The 21,949-nt window shown below is 35.2% G+C and overlaps 1 protein-coding gene across 2 annotated transcripts; it reads left to right on the top strand.

The window, feature by feature from the left end:
- The first annotated feature begins 5,431 nt into the window (after positions 1–5,431).
- On the top strand, positions 5,432–20,962 carry LOC127786861 (AP-2 complex subunit mu). Of its 2 annotated transcripts, XR_008020059.1 has the most exons (14): positions 5,432–5,785; positions 7,884–8,061; positions 8,406–8,496; positions 11,554–11,648; positions 11,848–11,937; positions 12,025–12,073; positions 12,147–12,285; positions 14,094–14,210; positions 16,393–16,483; positions 16,561–16,703; positions 19,305–19,419; positions 19,557–19,931; positions 20,501–20,545; positions 20,634–20,727. XR_008020059.1 is itself a non-coding variant. In XM_052314566.1 (13 exons), exons 1-13 carry the CDS (start codon positions 5,703–5,705, stop codon positions 20,712–20,714), a joined length of 1,317 nt encoding a protein of 438 aa, XP_052170526.1. In that variant the 5' UTR covers positions 5,435–5,702; the 3' UTR covers positions 20,715–20,962. The 2 variants fall into 2 exon arrangements, 1 of the variants encoding a protein (XP_052170526.1); XM_052314566.1 differs by lacking the exon at positions 19,557–19,931 and having other exon boundaries at positions 5,435–5,785; positions 20,634–20,962.
- The last annotated feature ends 987 nt before the right edge of the window (positions 20,963–21,949 follow it).

Below are 21,949 nucleotides of genomic sequence, written 5' to 3'. Positions count from 1 at the left end.
AAATTATGGAATGTGTCTTAAGGAGATCAGAGTTCGAACTCGCATTTTACTGAGATAATACCGACATATCACGGTCCGTCTTTGTTATGTTCTAGAAGACCAATTTCACAACGCTCTTGCACCTTATAATTCGTGCAAATGATAAATCACAAAAATAAAATAAAAATGATGAGTGATAAAATTCATGCAAATGTTAATATTAAAATAATAATAATAATATTATGTAAAAAAAGAAATTAGCAGGACATGTAACCCCTCACGTACATGCATACATGCATATATGACGTTTATTTCTTCCTTCCTTTTAAATGTACAATTCTTTTAATTGTAGAATTCCCTCATGAAATCACTGTAAACCTACCACAAATTCAAATTACAAACAACACAATCATTTTCTTTTACAATTATTTCAAATGGATTCCTAAAAGGAATTATTGCAAACCCATCATTTCCTTCTTTAATCCCTTTAAATTTACAATAAATTGAATAGTGAAATTCACGAGCCAATTTGTCAAGATTCATCCTTGCATGATATCCCTACAAAATTGCAAATGTACCACAATTTGTGAAGTTTGAGTGTTCAAATTTTAAGCTTTTATATAAAGAGTTTTAATTCATTATATTCAATACATTATTATTTATTTTTTTATTTCACTCTCTTGCTATCTTGTTCTCTTTCTAACCATCTGCTCGAGTCTTTTGTGTTACTTTTGGTTATTTTAATTGCTATATATTATTTATATTTCTTTTTACTCTCAACTCCAAAACCCTAAATTAGTTTATTAATATAGTTTTGTTACAAAAACATTTGAATAAATCACACCAACTATCACAAAACTTTTTAACCTTTTCGATTTTGTTCACTAAACTTTAATTATTTGCAATGTGGTCACTATAAAGTTTGAATTTTCTTGCAATATGATCACATTTAAAATTTTTCGACAAGCCCTCCACCAGAGTTGGTGATGCTGATGTGGCAAACAAAAAAATCCACATGTTGAATGTGCAATGGAAACCAATAAGATTTTGGCACATGATAGTGCAAAACCCCAGAAAACCCATCTCTCTCTCTCTCTCTTCTGGCCCATAACCTCTCATCTCATTCTCTTCGATGAAGATTGCCACTACCGTTGCCATTGCAACCGTCGCCATCAACACCTCCCCCGACATTCTCCTCCGGTTAGCCGCTAAGTCATCGGTGTTGCCTCTGACTGCTTCCCCTCTACCTCTGATTAATAGCTACTTCACTACCACCTATGATTGATTTGCCTCCTCTTTTGGTCAGCTGCTAAATCTTCGTTACCTCCGATCACCCATTGCTTTGTCGCCGCCTCCGACTGCTTTGCCTTCGATCACCTACTGCTTCATTTCCACCTCTAACTACTTCACATCTGGTAAACACATATTTCCTTTATTTTTTCCTTCTCTTCTATCCCTCTTTTTCACCAAGATTGTCGTCGTTACCGTTGCTGCCCTCACCATCAAACCTTTCACTTTCTCATCTCTTACGTTGTGTTGACCATCTCTGCTGCTTCGTCCGTTCGCCTCCAATCACTATTGCTTCACCCGCCACCTCTAGCTACCACTGCTTTACCAATTTGCCTCAAGTCATCGCTACTGCAAACATGGAGGTACCTTGATAGTATGTGCTTATTGTTTAGGCTATGTTAATTTTTTATTATCTAAAATATCTTTGTTGGTATCATTTCTTGATTTAAGCTAATCAAACCCAAAAGCTATGGTTTACATTGAAACAAATTGCAAATCAAAATAGGGTGTAGGAGAAAGCGATTACTGCTACTTTAGCAATGGATTGAGTACACAAATATTCAAGGGAAATGGAACCAAAATATGGTAAGCTTAAATTTTCGTTTCCTTCTTCATGGTTTGAAACTATTATATATACATTAAATTATTTGTTGAGTGGTTGGTGTAGTTAGATACACATAATAAATCAGGAAAGTAACTATAAATTGTATAAAGTGATTGAATATGTTATATTGTTATTTAATCAACTTAAGTAATGTGATTTGTATAGGTAATACTTGTATGACACTGTTAGTTTTGTAATTTGAGTAAAATTTAACCTATTTGATTGTTTTACATTGTAGATACATACTCAAAGTACTTCATAATTATCATGCATCATGGTGGAAAGCATGGCACTATGGGGTATAGAGGGGGAAAAGTTGAAAAGAACTAAAGAATTGTTATTGGTTTATGGAGATGGTGATATCCATATTGATGGGTATACATATTCAAATTTTCAGTCAAAGATTGATGATGGTAAATTGACTTTTGGTTTTATATTTCTCTTAAATGGTGGTATTGTAAATTAGAAAATTTTCAAGCAAGAAATCACAATGAATTCAGCTACTGAAGTCGAATATGTGGCAGCATGTGATGTTAAGGAAGTTGTTTGGATTCAAAAATTTGTTTCTAAAATTAGTGTGGTTTTGTACATTCAGTCACCAGTATTTGCGACAATAATGGAGCTATTGCACATGCGAATGAGCCATGGTCTCATTAAAGGTTTAAACATACCGAACGTTAGTTTCACCTCATTCTTGAGATAATTGCACATGGGGACGTGCAATTGCAAAAGATAGATTCAATAGGTAATGCAGCTGACCCACTGACCAAGACTTTGACTTACTGACAGCTTGATCGACATTTTGAGAATATGAGTATCTGATACCTACCAAAGGTGATGCACTAGTTTTGCATTTGATATAAATTATCATTAGTGCAAATGAGAGATTGTTAGTGATGTGTTTTAATGCTAGATTTAGATGATGTATAACGTGTGTAAAATACATATGATATATCTTTGTATATATTTAATAAAATACAAGTTTATCATCATTCATTACTCTCCACTTTTGTTGTATGAATGAATTCCTGGATTTTTTGTTTAATAATCTAATTCTTAAGGTGTTAAGAATACGTGATGAGATTCTCTAGTAATTGGATTTATTAAATATTCTTGGTTCTTAGATTAATCGAATGGGGATTTTGATTAGTAGATTATAGACTACCACGATATTTACTACCTTGATTATTATGAAATACTAATGGTCAAGTGTGGTGAGTCACATGCCATATGACATGAAGATGTCTCTAGTAAACTTGTGGGTGGTTGTTAGAGTACAACGCAATGAATGTGACACTGATAACTGATCACATGACATTGTGGATAATGATCTTATCATTGAGTTGTGATTGTGTAATTAATTCTTAGACTTGAACTGGCACAATTATCTTGTGCATTGGTGTGTGAAATTTGCTAATGCGTCGAACTATCTAATGGTGAAATGAGGATGTTCATCTATGTGGTTTCGTATTGCTGGTGCATAGAAGCATGTGTTCAGGGATATGATCTGTCACCCTCATCATATTAGTAAGGTGAACGTCTTATGTGATTTATTATTTGTGTGACGGAAAAATCATTAGCCAAGGCAATATGATCAATCAAGAAAGTGATTCTTGAGATGTCATCTAGTTATACTGATAAAATATGATATATAGTTACTGAGTTTGTGATTTTATCGTACCATGACTCTTGCTCGGTCAGGACATTAATTGACGGAATGATTGTATTATATGGTAATCATCAATTGTAGCTGGCTCACTTTAAATTTGACTTCATTGCCTTCTATATTATGCTAGACCACTGGTATGTGCTTCTCAGGACCTCTCAGAATGTCACCAGAATATGGAGAGATTTTCGTGACAGGTTAAGATAATTTGACCAGTGTTAAAAATAGGTTTTGATGTTATCTAATAATTAGTAAGCAGTAAATCTAGAAAAGTCACATACCATATAATATGAGATCTGACATCAATACTGTGCACCTGTTGTGTTTTGGATATCATTAATAATTAATGGTGGTTCATAATAATGTTATTAAATGTTAATGACTCGATTCGTTAAAAGTTAATGAATCGGATAACGATTTCTTTGAAAACAACTCATTGTGTCAACAGCTAGTCAATCATTTTTCCATTTGGTGGAAATTAGTTGACCACGTTTAAATAACTGATTGATCGTTTTTGCCACCAAAGTTATAGATAATGGCTTACATGTATCAATCAATTGGCAATTAAGGGTGGCAATAGGAGGTAGAGAAATTGGAAGGGTGGTGAGGAATTATAGTGATAGTTTTGGCTTATTCACTTTGTAATTATGAGAAAATTATAGCAACGTAATTGTTATGTGCGAGGAAAATTTCGGAAAGCCCAGAGAGACGGATATGTATTGGTGAATCAAAGTTCTCAGGTTAGCACGAGATGAAGACCGCAACATGGTACTAAATAGCTTACTAGGTGTGGACAAAATAGGTCTTCCACGTGGTAAGAAAGGATTCGATCTTAGTGTAAACACAATTTCTATATCGACTTGACAATGGGCTACATGTATGTTGTTTATTGTATTTCATTGGATGAAATATTGTATTACTTAAATAACTAAATTGTGTATGGTGTGTGTATTTATAACTTCTACTATGCATATTTGATGTGTACAAATTTTTAAATTTACCTATGCCATACGTGTATTCCATCAGTTGATAATAAATGAGGTGTATGCTATTTTTGAAAACATAGTGATGGTCAATGTAATTTAGACAAATTATATAGGTGTTATATGAAATTCACCCTAAATCAAACTAACATAACTTTAATATGAAAAAAAAAATAAAGGGGGAAATCAAGAAGAAAGCCATTGTTGATGGGTATGAATCCATCAACAATGTTTCTTACTGTTGATGGTGGCCAGATGATAAAGTTTATTATCGACAATTATAAATGAAAAAGAAATATTGAGAAAGAAGAAAAATAATGAGCAAGACATTTTCATTAATTTCCATATATTTTAGATTCTAGACACTTAAAATTGGAATTGGCAATGGATTGTATTACATGAATTTTTCTTTGTTTATAATGGGATGATAAAGTTAAAAGGGAGACATACAAGATGAAAGAATTATGGGAGTCAACTTGTTTTGACGATGTCGTGCACCATTCTTGTTGGAGAGAGAGATGAGAGATAATATAAGCGAATAGACAATAGGTAAGGCAAAGAAGATGTGTTTGGCATGAGATGATGAAAGAATGAGATAGATGTAGTGGTGGTTGATAATTAACACCACTAATAGAAAACAAGTATTGTTATCATCATGAAACAAGAGCCATCACTAATAATTTTTTTACTAAAGAAGATATTTTGTTATTTGATAATATTTTTTAATTTTATTTTATTAACTTAATTAAAAATTAAGTAATGGAATTAAAAAAAATAAAAAAATTGACTCACCGAAATATTTAAATCACAAAAATATTTTTAAAATGTCCTTATACATAACGCAATTATTAAGTACCCGATATTGAGACGCGCGTGGCCTAAGCCGGAAGCACTTTTATTAAGAAGCTCAAAATATTCCTACTGAAAAGTCCTCTCTGGCCTTCTTTCTAGTCCTACAACAGAACAACAATTCAACATTTTCTTCGTATTTAGTAGGTCCCTCAAAACCTAGAATCGAAGACGAAAGCTCCTGATCTGCAATGCTCTGAATCGCGATCCAAACACCGGTCACGCTTGGCCTTGCAATCTCGACCGCAAAAAGCCCTAGATCTGACTCGATCCGTCTCTGGTTGGTCTCCGCCGATTTGCTTTCGGAAATTGAATCCGTCGGATCGGTGAAATGCCGGTGGCTGCTTCCGCCATATACTTCCTCAATCTCCGCGGCGATGTGCTTATCAATCGCCTCTACCGTGATGACGTTGGGTAACCTACTTTCTATCTTTCCATATGTTTGTGCATGTATATGCAAAATAGTCCCATCGAAATTCATTTGTTACGGCTGTCAGTAGTTATTTTGCACCATTTCGTTTGTGGATTGATGCGCAATGTTTTCATTCAGAATTACATCTAGAGAACTTAAGGCATTGAAACTTCTTTTCTGTTCCTGCTTGCAGAAACAACCAGAGAACTACATACTTTTGCTAAATTGGTCATAGGAACTGTTTTCAAGATACTTTTTTAGAACTCCCAGTTCCAGGAACAAGAAATTTTATGATGTTTTCACAAATAGTTGCCTGAGGTTTAGAAATCAGCCAAAAGATAACTGAAACTGGGAAACAGAATTGTAAATGCAACGGAATAGGGATTTTTTTTTGAGTTTTTTGGAAATTGTGATTCAATTTCCTACATGCGAAGATTTGTTTTATATTTTGGGGAAATTTTTTGTCTGCAGTTATCTTAATAAGAATCTGCGATTATCTTAACTCTGCAGGCATTTAGGAGTTTGAGCTATTGTTTAGGCTATGAGATGATTTGTTTCTTGGGAAGTGTTATTGGACTTGGCTTTGGGCCTCTGGTGCCAAAATCTGAAGAAGGCTAATATAACTTATATTGATCGGTAGATGAAATGAGCAGTGAAAATTTTGAACTGAAGTGTTCCCCGTAACATGTAGTTCAGTAGATCCCAATAAAAATTGGAAGGTGCTTCTTTTGACTATTTTCGGGTAGATATGTCTTTGGTAGGTCAGATTTCCTAGCTAGGGCTTGCATATAAATACTTGAGTTTGACTTATTGTCAGCTTGTTGGGCTCAACTTATTATGTGAAAGAGCCAAAGTTGAACTCTTTTTAGTGTTGGTTAATTTTTACACTCTGTTTGAACTCTACTCAATGAGCTTAAATCTGTATAAAATAACAAATAGCTCGTGACTTGTGATCAGCTTGATTAAAGCTCATTTAAGTTTGGTTGGAAAAGAAGACATGCCAAGCTAAGCTCAAACAACAAACTAAACTAGCTTTGCTTGTTTACAGTCCATTCATAACTAAGAAGAACTACTGGTACAATAATGCTAATTTATCTCATCTGAGTTATCAATAAAAGAAAAAGAATTCTTCTCGCATGATACAAATTGTCTAACACTTAAAAGTTATCAAGAAAAATTTGTATCACATTGTTTCTTGAGTTTTTTCAGCATGGCAGGAAGATGAATCATAACTGGAAAGAAGATGAAAATGCATTTTTCATTTTGTAAAAGGGTTTATTTTTCCCTGTTAAATTTTTTAATTCAAAGCTGGTTCTCATACATAGTTATATTTTTAATTGATGACATATCCATACTGATTTTTATGACAGTGTTCCAAATTTCTTCCATTTCCACTTCTTGATTAAACCTACAACACTTAAGTACAAGGTCTACCTTTTTATTGTTGACTTCCTTTAATATTCTAACGAATGGTTGCAAGTTTGATTTCATGATATATATTTGTTTTTGATATGCGATAATTGTGATTTCAACATATTGAGAAGCTAAGCCAGCGGTGGCCTGTATGTGTGAGTGATTATGCATGTTGGGCTTTGCCAAATTTTTTGTCTGAAAGTTATGCATGTTAATAGCTACCTGAAAACGTAAACAGTGGGTTTGTGATGGGAAACACATATTTTTCTATGCCATTTTAACTAAACTATTTTTGAAAAAGTAGAATACCAGATGCAGTCAGGTTCTTACATTCTAGATGCCATGATGCTTTGTTGTTGATGGGCCAAAAGAAACTTAATTGGATGCCTTTCCAAGTTCTGAAACGCACACTTATTTCCAACTGGGACGTGACTAAATTGGATATATGTTTCATAAAATGTTTTTCAGTTATTTAAGCTACTATGCATGTTTGTATGATATCACAGCCATATCACTTTTCCTTGTGTTCAATTGCTAATCTTCTTTTTCCTTGTAATCATTCTAGCTTAATCATTAATTCTGTTGTCCTGGTACTTAGCCACATAGTGGATCAAGGCAGATTTATTTTATGGCAAATCTTGTGTATTATTTACCCTTTGTGTTTATTGGCTCTGATAATTTCTCCAGGGGAAATATGGTTGATGCCTTCCGAATGCATATAATGCAAACAAAAGAACTGGGAACATGTCCTGTGCGGCAGATTGGAGGGTGCTCTTTCTTGTACATGCGAATTAGCAATGTCTATATTGTGATCGTTGTCAGCAGCAATGCTAATGTTGCATGTGCTTTCAAGTTTGTTGTGGAGGTTGTTAGCATTTCTCTTACTCCTAAATCCTGATTGTATTATGATTGATGGATTTGGCGCTATGTACTATTTCTTTTTAACCTCATTCTTTAGCGCAATAAGCAGCAAGTTTGTGCTTGCATAGATTCCTAGTTACTTTTATTATGGTACACCAATATGAATACGCAGAGCCTTTTTTTTTTTTTTATGCATTTAGTATATATGTTTTAATTTGCTAGATTTCAAAAGTGAAATATGTTACTATCCGGAGAAAGGCCCATGGGTGTAACTTGCAGGTGGTCTTTACTAAAAAATCTTGATGTTCTTAATTTAGTATTGATATCTGTACATTTTTCTTTTTGCAGGCTGTTGCACTGTTCAAATCTTATTTTGGCGGGGCCTTTGATGAAGATGCTATCCGCAATAACTTTGTTTTGATCTATGAGCTGTTGGATGGTATGCCATATGAAAATTATTGAATTTTAAGTTGCATTGTATATCTATTTCCTTCAGAATTATATTTATTTTGGTACTGCATTTGATAAGGATTCCAGTACAGTATGCTTTGGTGTCTTAGTGTGTGCAATTGCCTTTATCCTTGAATGGTCTGCTTGGAACTTAAAAATGAGTATTAAAGTTCACATGGAGTGGATAAACAGGGAGAAAAGACTAAATATGCAGGCATTCAAAAGGCCTGAAGTGAAGACAGAAGTATTAAAATGCAGGAGTGGATAAACAGGAGAAAAGACTAAATATGTAGCACACAGAAGACCCCAAGTAAAGATGAGACTCCTTATTAAGTCACCGGGAAATTAATGATTTTCTAGCAGCTTAATCAAAAGTGACCCATCTCAGGAGTTTTTACGATTTACACAATTTTATCGCAAGTATAGAAACCTAAATTCTTTGTCACAGACAAGATCGGAATAACCATCAACATCTTGGTTGTGGGATACCGTGGTCTTTCTCATTTATGCATGGCTTCTTTGATGTCCCCCTTTCATTCATATTGTTAACAAGATACTTTATACATTATAATGCCATTGGATTTATTATAATCACGTATATGTGTGCATGCTCCTTGACCCTTGCAAAGCGGGGAGCTTGTGCATTGAGGGTATATATGTGTGCACATTTATGGACTTGTAAAAAGCATGTGACAAAGTTCTTAGATAAGTCTTGTTGAGGATAATATATCATTTTGTAGATACATGTATTAGGACGGGCATGTGGAGGAGTAGTTGAAAAATTTTCAATTACAATTGCATTACATTGAGACTTTGCATTGAATCCTTACCTTTTTTGCTCTAGTGATAGGTGATTCACTAGTTACGTCTAAGAAGAGGTGCTTTTATTATTGTTACTTATAGATGGGATTTTGCTGGATGAGACAAAAAAATGCTTGAATATTAAGCTTGAGTTGTAGAGGGACAACATTTATGGAAGTACAACAACATATTGAGCCTTTTACCAATTATGTGGGGTCAACTACATGGATTCTAGCTTGCTAGTCATTTCTACCTATGGCTCTATGTTTTGTGAGGTCTTTACAACTTGTATCATACAATTCCTACCTCTTTTGCTAGATAGTGGTTCCTTCCATCCACTCTTATCATAGGAGTTTCTAACAATTTTCTTCTTAAATGATCAAACTGTTATAATTGTGTCTCATGCATCATATCATCAATGGAACCATTCTGACCTTATTATGAATGATCTCATTTCTAATTTTATTTATTTATTTTTTTTGTATAGCCACACATCCATCTTGCATCCTTATCTTCATTACACTCTTATTTTACACGTGTAGGCGCTTTATTTTCCAACATTATGTGCCATACAATTGGTTTTATAGTTGTCTCGTAACATTTTCCTTTTAGGTTCAACAAAATCTTACTATTACATAAAATGCTAGCTTTTCCATTTTAACTATCTTGTCTTAATTCTATGGATAATGTTTTCATTAATCTATTTATCTTTTTGGATGATTGATCTAAGATATTTGAGCTAGTTTTTTCTTGGTATGATTTGATCTTCCAATTTTACCATAACATCATTCACGTTGATATTTTTATTGAACTTACATCCCACATTTTCCATTTTCAATCTGCTTAACTTAAAATATCTAGATTCTTAAAGTTCCTCCATATCTCAAGTTTATTAGTCATGCCTTCTTTCTCATCCTCCAACCCAATTTCATTTGCATATAGCATATACCTAGGCATCTCTGCCTTGATACAATTATTTGTTCACCCATTACTAGGGTGAATTGTTAAGGGCTTAAAGCAGATCCTTGATGTAATCTAATTATAATTAGAAAAGCTCCAGTATCTCCTCTAAATGTTGTGGCATGTGTTTTTGCTCCATGATACACATCTTTATATAACCTGTATATATGCAATTTGTACTCTTTTCTTCTCTAAAAATCCTCATAATACTCTCTAGGAATTCTGTTATAAGCATTGTCTAAATCTATAAACGTCATATGCAAATTCCAAATTCTTTTGTTTATCTCCGTATCTTTCCACTAGGGCCTTTGCAAGTATATAGTTTCTATATTGACCTACCAGAAACCAAATTGTTTTTTTTTTGGCTCAAAAACCAAATTGGTTTTAGTCACTTCAGTTGTTCTTCTTTATCTTTACTTAGTCACTCTCTTCCAAAGTCTCATTTGTGGCTCATTAGTAAAAATATTAATGTAAATGATATTATAGAGATACTTGAATATCAAATTATTTCAAGAAAGGATCAGTTCAGTCATCTGGAACCAACTATTCAAAAACCTAAGGAGATTGTTGGGAATGTTACATAAAAAATCAATACAAGATGGTTAAAGTAGAAAATTGCATTAAGAATTTTATGCTACCGTAAAGTCCTTTGGAAGATAAAAGAAAAGTTTACTTGGATGACTTATAAGACCAGCTTTGTTGCATGTCATAAGATGTTGGGTAGTTAAGTACTAACACGTGCAAGATATGAGCATAATTGATATCACAATGTTAGAGTAGATGTGCAGCAGTTGCAAAGAAGATAGCATTAGAAATAAGCTTATCAGTAAGACAGTTGGAGTGATTCTTTAAAAAATAAAATACATGAGGAGTTTTTAAGATGGTTTGGACATTTGTGAGAAGACAATTAAAAAACTCATTGAGGGTGGGTGGTGGATGCCAGATGGAATGTAAAAAGTTTGTTGCGATAGAGGTAGAGGAAAACCAAAGAAAACTTGGTGAGTAACTCTTATGCATGACATGAAATATAATGGTTTTATGGAAGATGTGGTCAGTGATAGAGATGATTGGTGAGGTAAAATCCATGCAGCCCTACTTGGTTGGATTACGTTTTAGTGTTATTTTTGTTGACGTCTTTTTACTTGGTGTAAACTGTACCCTTTTGGAATCTCAAGTTATTTAAATGTGCTAGATTGTTCTTTTATTCTTACTTCTTAGTCATCACTGGTGAATAAGAGTGACTATCTGCCTGCATTAGCTCTTAATACTCTTGCCCAAAATGCAGAGATCATGGACTTTGGTTATCCCCAAAATCTTTCTCCTGAAATCCTGAAGCTTTATATCACTCAGGAAGGAGTACGGTCTCCATTCTCTTCCAAGGTTAGATATGTTTTCCTTGTTTTCTATTTTACCTTGTAATCCAAAAAAATTATATTTTTCACATTTCTTAGTGTGTTTAAGATACTTTGTTGTTACAAATATTGAAAGTGTGTCAAAAGCATGATGTCTTGTGTTATCTTGGATTGGTTTTACAAAAAGGATTCTTCTAACTTGTTGGTTCCTTGTGGGGAAAAAATAGCCTGCAGATAAACCAGTTCCCAATGCAACTTTACAAGTTACAGGTGCTGTTGGCTGGCGTAGAGAGGGCCTTGTTTATAAAAAGAATGAAGTAATCACATTTTTTCCCTCTTATCTCCTTTCTGGTCATATAGCCATGCAACTGGTTTATAAGTTATAATACTTTGTCCCTTAATAGGTGTTTCTGGATATTGTGGAAAGTGTCAATCTGCTTATGTCATCTAAAGGTGAGAATGTGTAGCCAGTGCTTCAGTTGACAGACTGTTAATTTGATCTCTCATGCATGTTTGGTGATTGTAGGTAGTGTTTTGCGGTGTGATGTAACTGGGAAAATTCTTATGAAGTGCTTCCTTTCTGGAATGCCCGATTTGAAGTTGGGTTTAAATGATAAAATTGGTCTTGAGAAAGAGTCGCAAATTAAATCACGTCCTACTAAGAGGTAACTTCTGAAGATAATCCCTTTCATCCTTTTCCTATATGCTTTTACTAGTACAGGCTAATTCCTGCCTTTGTGTAGTATTTCAACTAATCTTTTTTCTTTTTTTTTTTGGGGGGGGGGGGGGGGGGGGCTAGAATTTCAAATATGCTTTTATTCTAAATGATTCTGGTCTAATGAGTTCTTCATGTAGCTTGTTGAGAAATCATAGATGAGTTCTTCTTGTTCATGTAACATTAGAAAACTAACCAGAAAATGGACCCCTATACCTTTAAGATTTCTTGAATTTTTTAGATGAGTAACCATTTTCATATGTGTGGAAATAAAGGAGCTGTTAGAATTAGTTGAAGTGCCCTTGAGCATTGCTTGTCTATTTCATCACATATGATTTTCAACTCTTCCTATCAAACATGTAGATATATGCTGGGTTCACCTCTGTTCTTCCGCACAATTTGTTTCCCCCCCCCCCCCCCCCCCCCCCCCCCCCCCCCCCCCCCAACCCATTTACAGAGAGAACAAAATTATGACTTCGATTGGTAACCTGTGGTCCACGCACATTTTTAACAAAATCTAGGAGCTCAGCTGCTTTCTTTGTTTTACTTTTACTGGGCTATGAATGCATCAAAGGGCAAGGTCTGTAGGTGCTAATTGAGGAGTCTCCTACTGGCAGAGTGTTCTGTGTTTGGCAAGCTGCGACATTATGCTGCAGGCACTCAGCATGGATGGAAATGTTTCTTTGGGAAGATAGATTTTCTGGTGGTTCAGTTTAATTTTTGGTTTGATTTTGCATAATTATTTTTGGTTTAAGAGAGGAAGTTCTTTTCTTTTATCCCCTTGCAAATCTCTTGCCTTCTTTTTTCTTTTTCTGGTGGGTTGCATGTGCTGCATGGTCATGGCTTTCTCCATCACTACATAAACCATTACCTTGCATACTCATTTTATCACCAAGCAGGTGCATATATTTGAATTGTGAGTTCTTACATTTACATGTGTGCTTTAGTAAAAGAAGCTAATGCTCCCAGTTAAACATTGCACAAATGAACCATATGGACTTTTATAACATTTTTTTCCTTTATATTTTATTTGTTTCCCATTAACTCTTTTGTCGTCAATCGTCATTCTAAAATTATACTAGCTCCTTAAACTTTAGTTGTGCTCTCTGGGAGCATGGTCTTTCAGTTTTTCTTTTCTTTTTCTTTTTTAAATCAAACATTGAATACAAATTTCATGAATTTTTGAAAATCCAGGGGCAATTGCCAGACATAAATTAAAATAAAAATTTTCCCTGTAAATTTATTAATCTTTTAAGGTATAAGTCATGAAAAATTCAAAAGAAAATGATCTCTCCCTCAGTGTTTTAGTGAGTAAGCTTCCTGAGAAGATTATGTTCACATACTAACATGTATGTGTATACTTACTACTTAATGTGGCTTATCTGTGTACATATATATATATATATATATGTTAATGTGTTCTCAACTTCTCTGTCCACACTTGCCTTCCCTGCAGCTATGTTAGGGATAGGTCAATTTTTCTCATTTGCTTTCACATTCCCTAATGGACTGGGTTTTTGCAAGATTTCTTAGATGTCTGGAGGGTACATTTGTAATTTCTAGTTGTTCCTTTACCACAGGATTTCTTTTGGAAGCGAAAATTGATTTTATACTTGGATTCATCAGTTATTGTGATCAGTTTTGTTTAAAGGAACTGTGTTTTGGCGCTTGAGCATGTGACTCTAATTTGTGTTTCTGCTTGATGAATTACTCGTGCATTCTCTCTAACCCAATCTTGAACCGTGATACCTTGTGCAGTGGAAAGACTATTGAGCTTGATGATGTTACTTTTCATCAATGTGTAAATCTGACAAGATTCAACTCAGAAAAGACTGTTAGTTTTGTGCCTCCTGATGGTGAATTTGAGTTGATGAAGTAAGCTCACAGTTCTTTTTCAGTTACTTTTTGGGTCTTTAAAATTGATGTAGTATGTTTAATCTTTGCACCAGCAAAACATATTATCATGATTGCTTTAGTTTTTATTTCTTGATCATCCACTAACTGAAATTGAGTGAACTATGAACTTTGTAGCTGTAGAACTATAGGCGTTAACTTCTTTTAAGCTTTCTCCAGGTATTGCAAACTGTAACAATGAGATCTCAAGTAAATCTTGTTTTGGATAGATCCTGGTGATGCATTCTTAGTCAAGTTATTATGTTACCAACTTTTTAAAAATTTTATGCATTGATTCCCTCCTGTTTTGAATTACTCAAACACCTTTTTGGAGTGATTGCTATTATGGAATTTCTGTACATCCGATGATGGTGCTCAGAAATGGGACATTGCTCAAGGATGGGCATGGAGAATAGCAGTGAATTTTTAATATTGAAGCATAAACTTCAAAAAGGCTTCTCTACAAAGTGGTTGGGCCATCTGGGAACCAGGAAATTGGGTTATAGAAATAAGTGGTTTGTGTTCAGCTATTATAATAATCAGAACAAGAAGGGGAAAAAAAACATAGAAGCTATGACCCTGGGTGGAAACTGAGCCACATCTGATGAGACTTAATGATGAAGATTGTCTCTATTTCAGGAAACAATATTTTAGGTGTAAAAGTAGAAAATAATATTGTTTTATTAATTTCTGTATTTTAATTTGTATCTAATTTCTTTTATGTCCTAGAATCCTAAGGAATATTGAACATTGATATTGATTTTGAGTAATTGGGATTACTCTTGTTTCTTTTGATTTGGGTTCCGCATTACTTAGGCTCTATAATGAAAATTCAGTAAACAATTTTGTTAATCTGCACGCATCCAGCACAAGCATGTGTCTACAGGAAAAGGGGGGGAAGCGGAGGCTAGGAAAGAGGATTAAATACATGGTGGCATAAGCTGTGGGTACTCATTCCCCCCCTCCCAGTGCACACACCACCCCCACATGTCCACCCCAATGCCCAAAAAAGGAAAGAAATAAAGAAAAACAGGGGAAATAAATTTAAAAAAAAACAGGGTCCATTTATAATTTCCCACTCTTTCTATCATGTGCTTGTATTCAGTATGTTAAAAACAATGTCAATGGCTGACTTCATCAAAATAGCGAGCATGCTTCTGAAGTTTTGTTATATAGGACATGGTATTGTCAATCATATTGACCTGAAAATGTTGTAGACAAGTTCTGGAGTGTTAAAAGTTTTGGAGCCCTTAGTTGATACAGTATGTGTCATTTTTCTTTCTAATACAAGACACTGTTTTTGCTTTGGAGGCCAAAAGGAATTATGATGAAATATTATTAAATTATCAATGTATGGGCCACTTCTAAATTCAAGACCAAAAATATGTGCACGTTCATCCGTTCTTACCTAAGGCTTGTGTCTCTAAAAACTTGCATGGTGGCATGTCCATGTCTAAAGGAGACACTGTTTGTCCATCATTCCTTTGTTCATTGTTCTCATCAGAGTCAATCAAGTTTGTTTTATTTAAATTGCCTGCAGGTTCTCTTTTTCCCACTCATAGTTTAGGTCTATTAGATTTTCAGTGACATTCTTCTGTCGAGAGCATATGGTCAGGTTGTATTTTAGGACACTTGCTATTAATTAGGGTTGAAATATAAAGAGGAAATGTGATGCAAGGGTGTCCTACTACTTAATACACAAGATTCCTCACTTTGCGAGAGCCGGGGGAGTGTTGTAACTGTACACAGCCTTCCTCTTGCTTTTGTGCAAAAAGGCAATTTGCACAATTTGAGCCCATGACTTCCAGTCATTAAGGAGCATTATGATTGCTACCTAGGTTTGCACTGTGATGCAATTACACATCTGATTTGTAAAACATTTTTGTAGGATTTTCAAGGCTGCATAAGGTTTTTATTCACTTTTTTGTTCTGATTTTGTTTATTTTCCTTTCTGTTTCTCTTTTGGCTAGTATTACCATTTTCTACACTGCTGTATGTAATAACTATGTCATAACCTGTTATTTCTTGTTTTCCTTTTGTCCTCGATTGTGTATATGTAGGTGCATATTGCTTGCTTCTGGTGCTAAAATAAAATGAGAATCCTCTTCTGCGATATATCTTACATAAATTATTGCCTTAATTTATAAATCTATTATTCTCACAGGTATCGTATTACTGAGGGTGTAAATCTACCATTCCGGGTGTTGCCAACAATTAAAGAACTCGGTCGGACACGGATGGAAGTAAATGTTAAGGTTTGTTGTCTTCATCTTGAAGCATGAATTTCTAGATGTTGAGTGCCATTCTCTTATCATTTTTATTTTAATTTCAGGTGAAGAGTGTCTTTGGTGCGAAAATGTTTGCCCTTGGAGTTGTAGTTAAGATTCCTGTACCAAAACAAACAGCGAAAACAAGTTTTCAAGTGACGTCTGGTAAAGCTAAGTACAATGCTGCCATTGATTGCTTGGTCTGGAAGTGAGTATTAAAAATTAATTTTTGTTGTTATAGGGCTTGTTTTCAAAGTCTCATTGGTTCAAATATTTCACTTTTTGGGAGAGAATCACGGGTTATGAGGATGGATCTTTGTCCTAGTTAATAATGCTCAAGACCTTTAAGAATTCTGGTATCTGATGCTTAATTTAAAGAGGACATGGAAAATTTCAGAGGCATGTGAATTTGGGTACTTTGAACTCCATTGCAATAATGAGGTGCAATTCCCACCGGATTGATTGTAGTCTGTTGCAACCTTCCACACTCCACTTTGTCAAATAGTTCATCTTTTTCCATTTTGGTTCATTTGCCCTATCTTGTCTCCATAAATATTGGCTAAATTTACTAGCAACATGATGTGACTAGTTTCACTTCTTGGTGAACTCAACTCGAGTGCTCTCTAATAACACAAAAGCATTCAAGCATTGATACTAGTTGCTTCAGTTGCTTAGTCCTTAGTTTTTCATTTCAAGTAAAAATAGCTGCATTGTTATAGTTCCTTGGTCCTCCCAACCTTCATTGGGTTAGTCCACCTTCATGTTACTTACTCTAATTCCTCGGTCTCCTTGACATTTAACCAGATACCAAGGCATCGATCACAGGTGTACAATTGGTGCCTGCACAAGCTGCACCAGTACTTTGGCCTTAGAACCTTTGCCTTGACTTAGTGATTAGCTGTGCTACTCCAGTTTTTCGCTCCTTCTTGACCTTTCCCTCGAGCCAGCTACCAACAGTGCAACTCTAGTCCCTTGGTCTCTCCATCCTCAGCTCTGGGCAAGCAATTCTTTTGATTTTCTATCAGTTATAGAATTTTCAATAAACATCACATGTGCCAGAAAACTATTCTATGCCACTAGTTTGGGATACCAATAGTCATGGGCTAGGATTTGTGTGGTTGATTATACTAGTTTTCACCAACAAGCCATGTTGATATGCAAGGAAAACACCCAAGTCCTTGACTCAACCATGCCTATCCAAAACACTATGGTTCTATACTATGATACTATCCTTGTCTAGGATCTTTACATGGCACTCAATTATGCGTGCTCACATCAGTTGCTCTGAAGCGGTGTAGTATAGTCATCTTGTATGTTCGAAGGTTGATATTTCACATCATGCCAATGAATATATTGGTGCTAGCCAACCAATATTACCCTCTCTGCAAGCAATGAGCCTCAAGTTGCTTTCAAGCTCGAGGATCAAGGCAACACGGTCCATTGTGTGTACCCCACGTAGCCTTCACATGGCAATATATTGTAAGGCACTTGACAAGAAAGGTAAGGTCCATTATGCAATCTCGGATATGGGCTAGGCATTGATGTTTATTGGCCATATATTCGAACTTTAAGCATATGGCATTCAAATCCCACATGCATGCACATTATTAAGTCCCACTCATGTAAGCGAGCTAATGAATACTAGGGCAAGGTCATATCTAAGGATGTGCCTCTTTCATAGTACATGATAGTCAACACAACACCTCGCTAGCCTTTTTCGTTCCTGGCATGCATGTCACTGTTTGGCACGCTTGTGGGGCCTTGCTTCAATGCATGCTGAACCTCCGCCTAGGTGGAGAGTGATGTTGTCCTTCTTGGCCATCCATGACATTGCCTACCAAGCATGAAGTTTAAGGGGACTATGACACCCTTGTGGTAACAACTGTTAGCCCTTCAATTCAACGTCAGCAAAAGGAGCTTACCTGGCACCAGTGCCCACACTGCATGCAATGAAGAGGTAGTGTCAATACTTGGATCTCCCTTATCGTAGCATTTTGAGCCGTTTTTATATGACAATTGATCACATGGCGATGCCCCAATAATCATAATGGCCCTCAAAAGCTCACCCATACTTCAAAGTCCATTCTGTCTGTTGCCTTGAGCTGCGTATGGCTTCAACTTAGCTGTCCAATGATAGGAAAAATACTTGGTCACATCTCATACTGGTTGTCCGGATAGCCAATCCATGGCACTAGGTTGATACTAGCTTGCACCATTCTCTGGGCACTTTGTGGTCTATTGTTACACCTTGGGGGTGTTTGGACTTACAATACTTTTAGTTGTTAATATATGTGTTTTTAATTTCCTGGGAAGAAAATGAACAGGAAGGAGGATAGAATGGAATAAGACTTCTCAAAGGTTGCGCATGTCCTTTGGCATTGATGGGGTCCATTTGACCTTGATGTCTGATTTTATATGTAGCAACAGAATAGTTTTGAAGGAGGAGACCTTGAAAGATTTTACTTTCTCAACCTTGATGGGGTCCAAGATACAAAACTAAAACCTTTCTGTTCAGATTTTTCTATAATTTGATTTTCTATGCTCCAATTTGGAAGTGGTTAAAACTTTCAACAAAGCCAAGTATTGGTTATTTGGTTATGGTATCAATGATTGTCAAAGGATCCTTTTGCATTTTGGAAATTACCTTATTTTTCAAATATGTGTTGATATCTTTTTATTTAGTCAATGGCATGACAAACCTCATTTTTGATAGTCTTAGATGCATCTTTCAGTGGCTTAGCATTTGCTTATTTATCCTCTATTTTGTTTGAATTTAATTAATAGTTCTTTTCTTATTTTCAAAATGTAGGATAAGGAAATTTCCTGGACAAACTGAGACAACATTGAGTGCAGAAGTAGAGTTGATTTCCACGATGACGGAGAAGAAGTCTTGGACCAGGCCACCAATTCAGATGGAATTTCAGGTGCTTTAAATTGTTTTGCATGCCTATTTTGTCTAAATAACTGGTTTCTATTATTAGTTCACTTTATCATGGAAACAAAATGTTTTCTTAACCAACCTTATAGGACTTTAGATGATTTTTTATTTTTTGGTATGTAGGAAATTACAAGAATTGTCCACACTAAGGGGCATGGGAAGGTTCGACCCCACGGCCTCATGTTTACCATGAGGGGTGGATCACCACCTGAGCCATCCTTGGAGACTGCTTTAGATGAAGTTTGACTACTGTTTGAGGTTCCAGATGGGTAGACTCATGCATGGAGTGAGAGATTGATTTGTGTCTGTCTGTGTGCGTGCATGGGTGGGGTGGTGTGCTTATGCACTTGCACTTGCTTTTGAACCACTAATCTCAAAGGTTGGTAGACCAAGTGGATGCCACTTGGACTACTGGAATTATAAAGGAGCATTAGAATGGATGCCAACTTCCCAATTGTTTGTGTGCTGATAATGATGACGATGCGGTATCCCCTAAAGGTTACCTTGTCTTTCTGTGCTAACTTTGAATTTTTGGGTTTTAAAATCATGGTTAAGCATAAAAGAAAATTAATGTTTTTTTGACACCATGACAAGAATCAAGATTTTCCTGAAGAACTAGAGGCCAACCTTCTTTTCTGCATTCTTTTGCTTACATATGTTCATATCTGGAAATGTCTGAGGCTCCTAGCTGTTCAGTGACTTGATTCCTTGTATTCTGAACTGTGTTTTCTCTGAAGAATTTTCGTACTCTGTTCATAGAGATAATTGGTGGTTTAGGTTTAGGCTCAGGCTCAAGTACTTTTGGCTGCCTCCCCTTATTTTTCCTTTCTACTGTAGTCTTTTTCCTGTCGCAGCTTTTGGTTGAGGGCAAGGCAGGGGACACGTTTTTTATTAGCTTCTTATTTTTATTTTTTTTCAATAATGAACTCCTGGACGTAACTGTAATTCAATTACTGTTTATTTCTATTGCATGACATTGAGGTAAACTGTGCTCAAAAGCCTTTTCTTTTGCCATATTAACGTATATCTTCAACTGAAGAGTAACAAAAATATCTTCTCTTTTGCAGGTTCCTATGTTCACTGCATCTGGATTACGTGTCCGATTTCTCAAGGTATTTATACTCAAATGTTTTATGAAAGGGTTTTATATCATCCTTCTCATGGAGATGTAGTTTCATCATCTGGTCACGTTTTCTGCAGGTATGGGAAAAGAGCGGGTACAATACAGTCGAGTGGGTCCGTTACATAACCAAAGCCGGGTCATATGAGGTTAGGTGCTAGGAAAAATAAATTGTGTCAAGAACTGGCCAGGATGCATTGGCTATAGGGAGGAGCAAGCAATTGGTTGCATTTATTGGCTGTGTATGAGAGGTGGTATAATTCTTCTTCATTTCTGGTAGATTATTGTGGATAGGAATTATTTGTGAAGAGTACTCGGAAACCTTGTTTTGTTCTCTTTGTAGAAGTATTCCTTCATCAGGGGACTTTGGCTTGCTTTCTGTATTTTAATCTATTTTTACTTTTTTCCCCTTTACATGTGCACAATCAGATTTTGGCACAAATTTGTCCTTTTGACACATTTATGAGTGAATTCGTGGGGCTTGCATCTGGGACTAAGAGCATCTTATGGGAATAAATATATATATATATATATATTGGCGTAGACAATGAAATTTTTGTTGCCATTATTCATCTAATTTCAAGAATGGATCATTTTTAGTTAGACCAATGAACACGCTTCCAATACAATCCTAGCCTGCTTTTCTCGTGCGCGCCCAGGGGTATAAATTAGAGGGAAAATTTGTCGTTGCCGTTCTTTTGAGTTTTAAGATAATTATAAAAAATATGTTTGATGTTTTGAGAAAACACAGAGAATATTTTTGAGATTTAGTATAATATTATAATTTTTTCTTTATTATTAATAAACCCTTGTCAGATATTAAAAATGATTAAAATATTTTTATATTTAATTAATTTTTCTTTCATTTTTAGTTTTTTTTTTTTTTTCTCTCTTCTCAAATCTCACTTTTTTCTCTCTATTCAAATGACTGGGGATGGCAATACTGATGGCGAAGATGACAACTTTGAAAGGTAAGCCTTCCTTTTTTCATTCGTCTTCTTCTTGGGTATTGACATAACTCAGTGTGGGTTTGAACTTACATTGGATTCTTCTTCTTCTTCTTCTTTATAATTTTCTTCCTTATGAGATTGGATAGAACTCAATCTTGGTTCAAATTGAGATTAAATTCTTCTTCTTTTTCTTTTGGGTTCTTCTTCATAATTTACATCTCCTTCTAAATAAAAGATTAATGTCATAGTTATGTAATTTTATTTTAGTACTTCATATTTTAATTAATTTCTTTTTACAATATAAACTGTAATCAATATAATTTAACATTTAGAAATTAAAATTATTTTTTAATGTTGTGCAGTAACGTTTTATTTTGCTGTCCAAAAGCAGCAAGGATAGGAGCCCCCCCCCCCCCCCCCCCCCCCTCTGCACACACACAAAGGGG

The sequence above is a fragment of the Diospyros lotus genome, chromosome 12 (assembly GCF_014633365.1).
Source record: "Diospyros lotus cultivar Yz01 chromosome 12, ASM1463336v1, whole genome shotgun sequence".
Taxonomy (NCBI): Eukaryota; Viridiplantae; Streptophyta; class Magnoliopsida; order Ericales; family Ebenaceae; genus Diospyros; species Diospyros lotus.
This window is presented reverse-complemented; position numbering and strand designations above follow the sequence as displayed.

Bases quoted from the DNA above. Each gene is read 5' to 3' on its own strand.
- LOC127786861 (XM_052314566.1), top strand. From the start codon at position 5,703: ATGCCGGTGGCTGCTTCCGCCATATACTTCCTCAATCTCCGCGGCGAT. The intron at 8,062-8,405 runs GTTGTTAGCATT...TTCTTTTTGCAG, and splicing joins CTTTCAAGTTTGTTGTGGAG to GCTGTTGCACTGTTCAAATC. The intron at 11,938-12,024 runs GTAATCACATTT...GTCCCTTAATAG, and splicing joins TTGTTTATAAAAAGAATGAA to GTGTTTCTGGATATTGTGGA.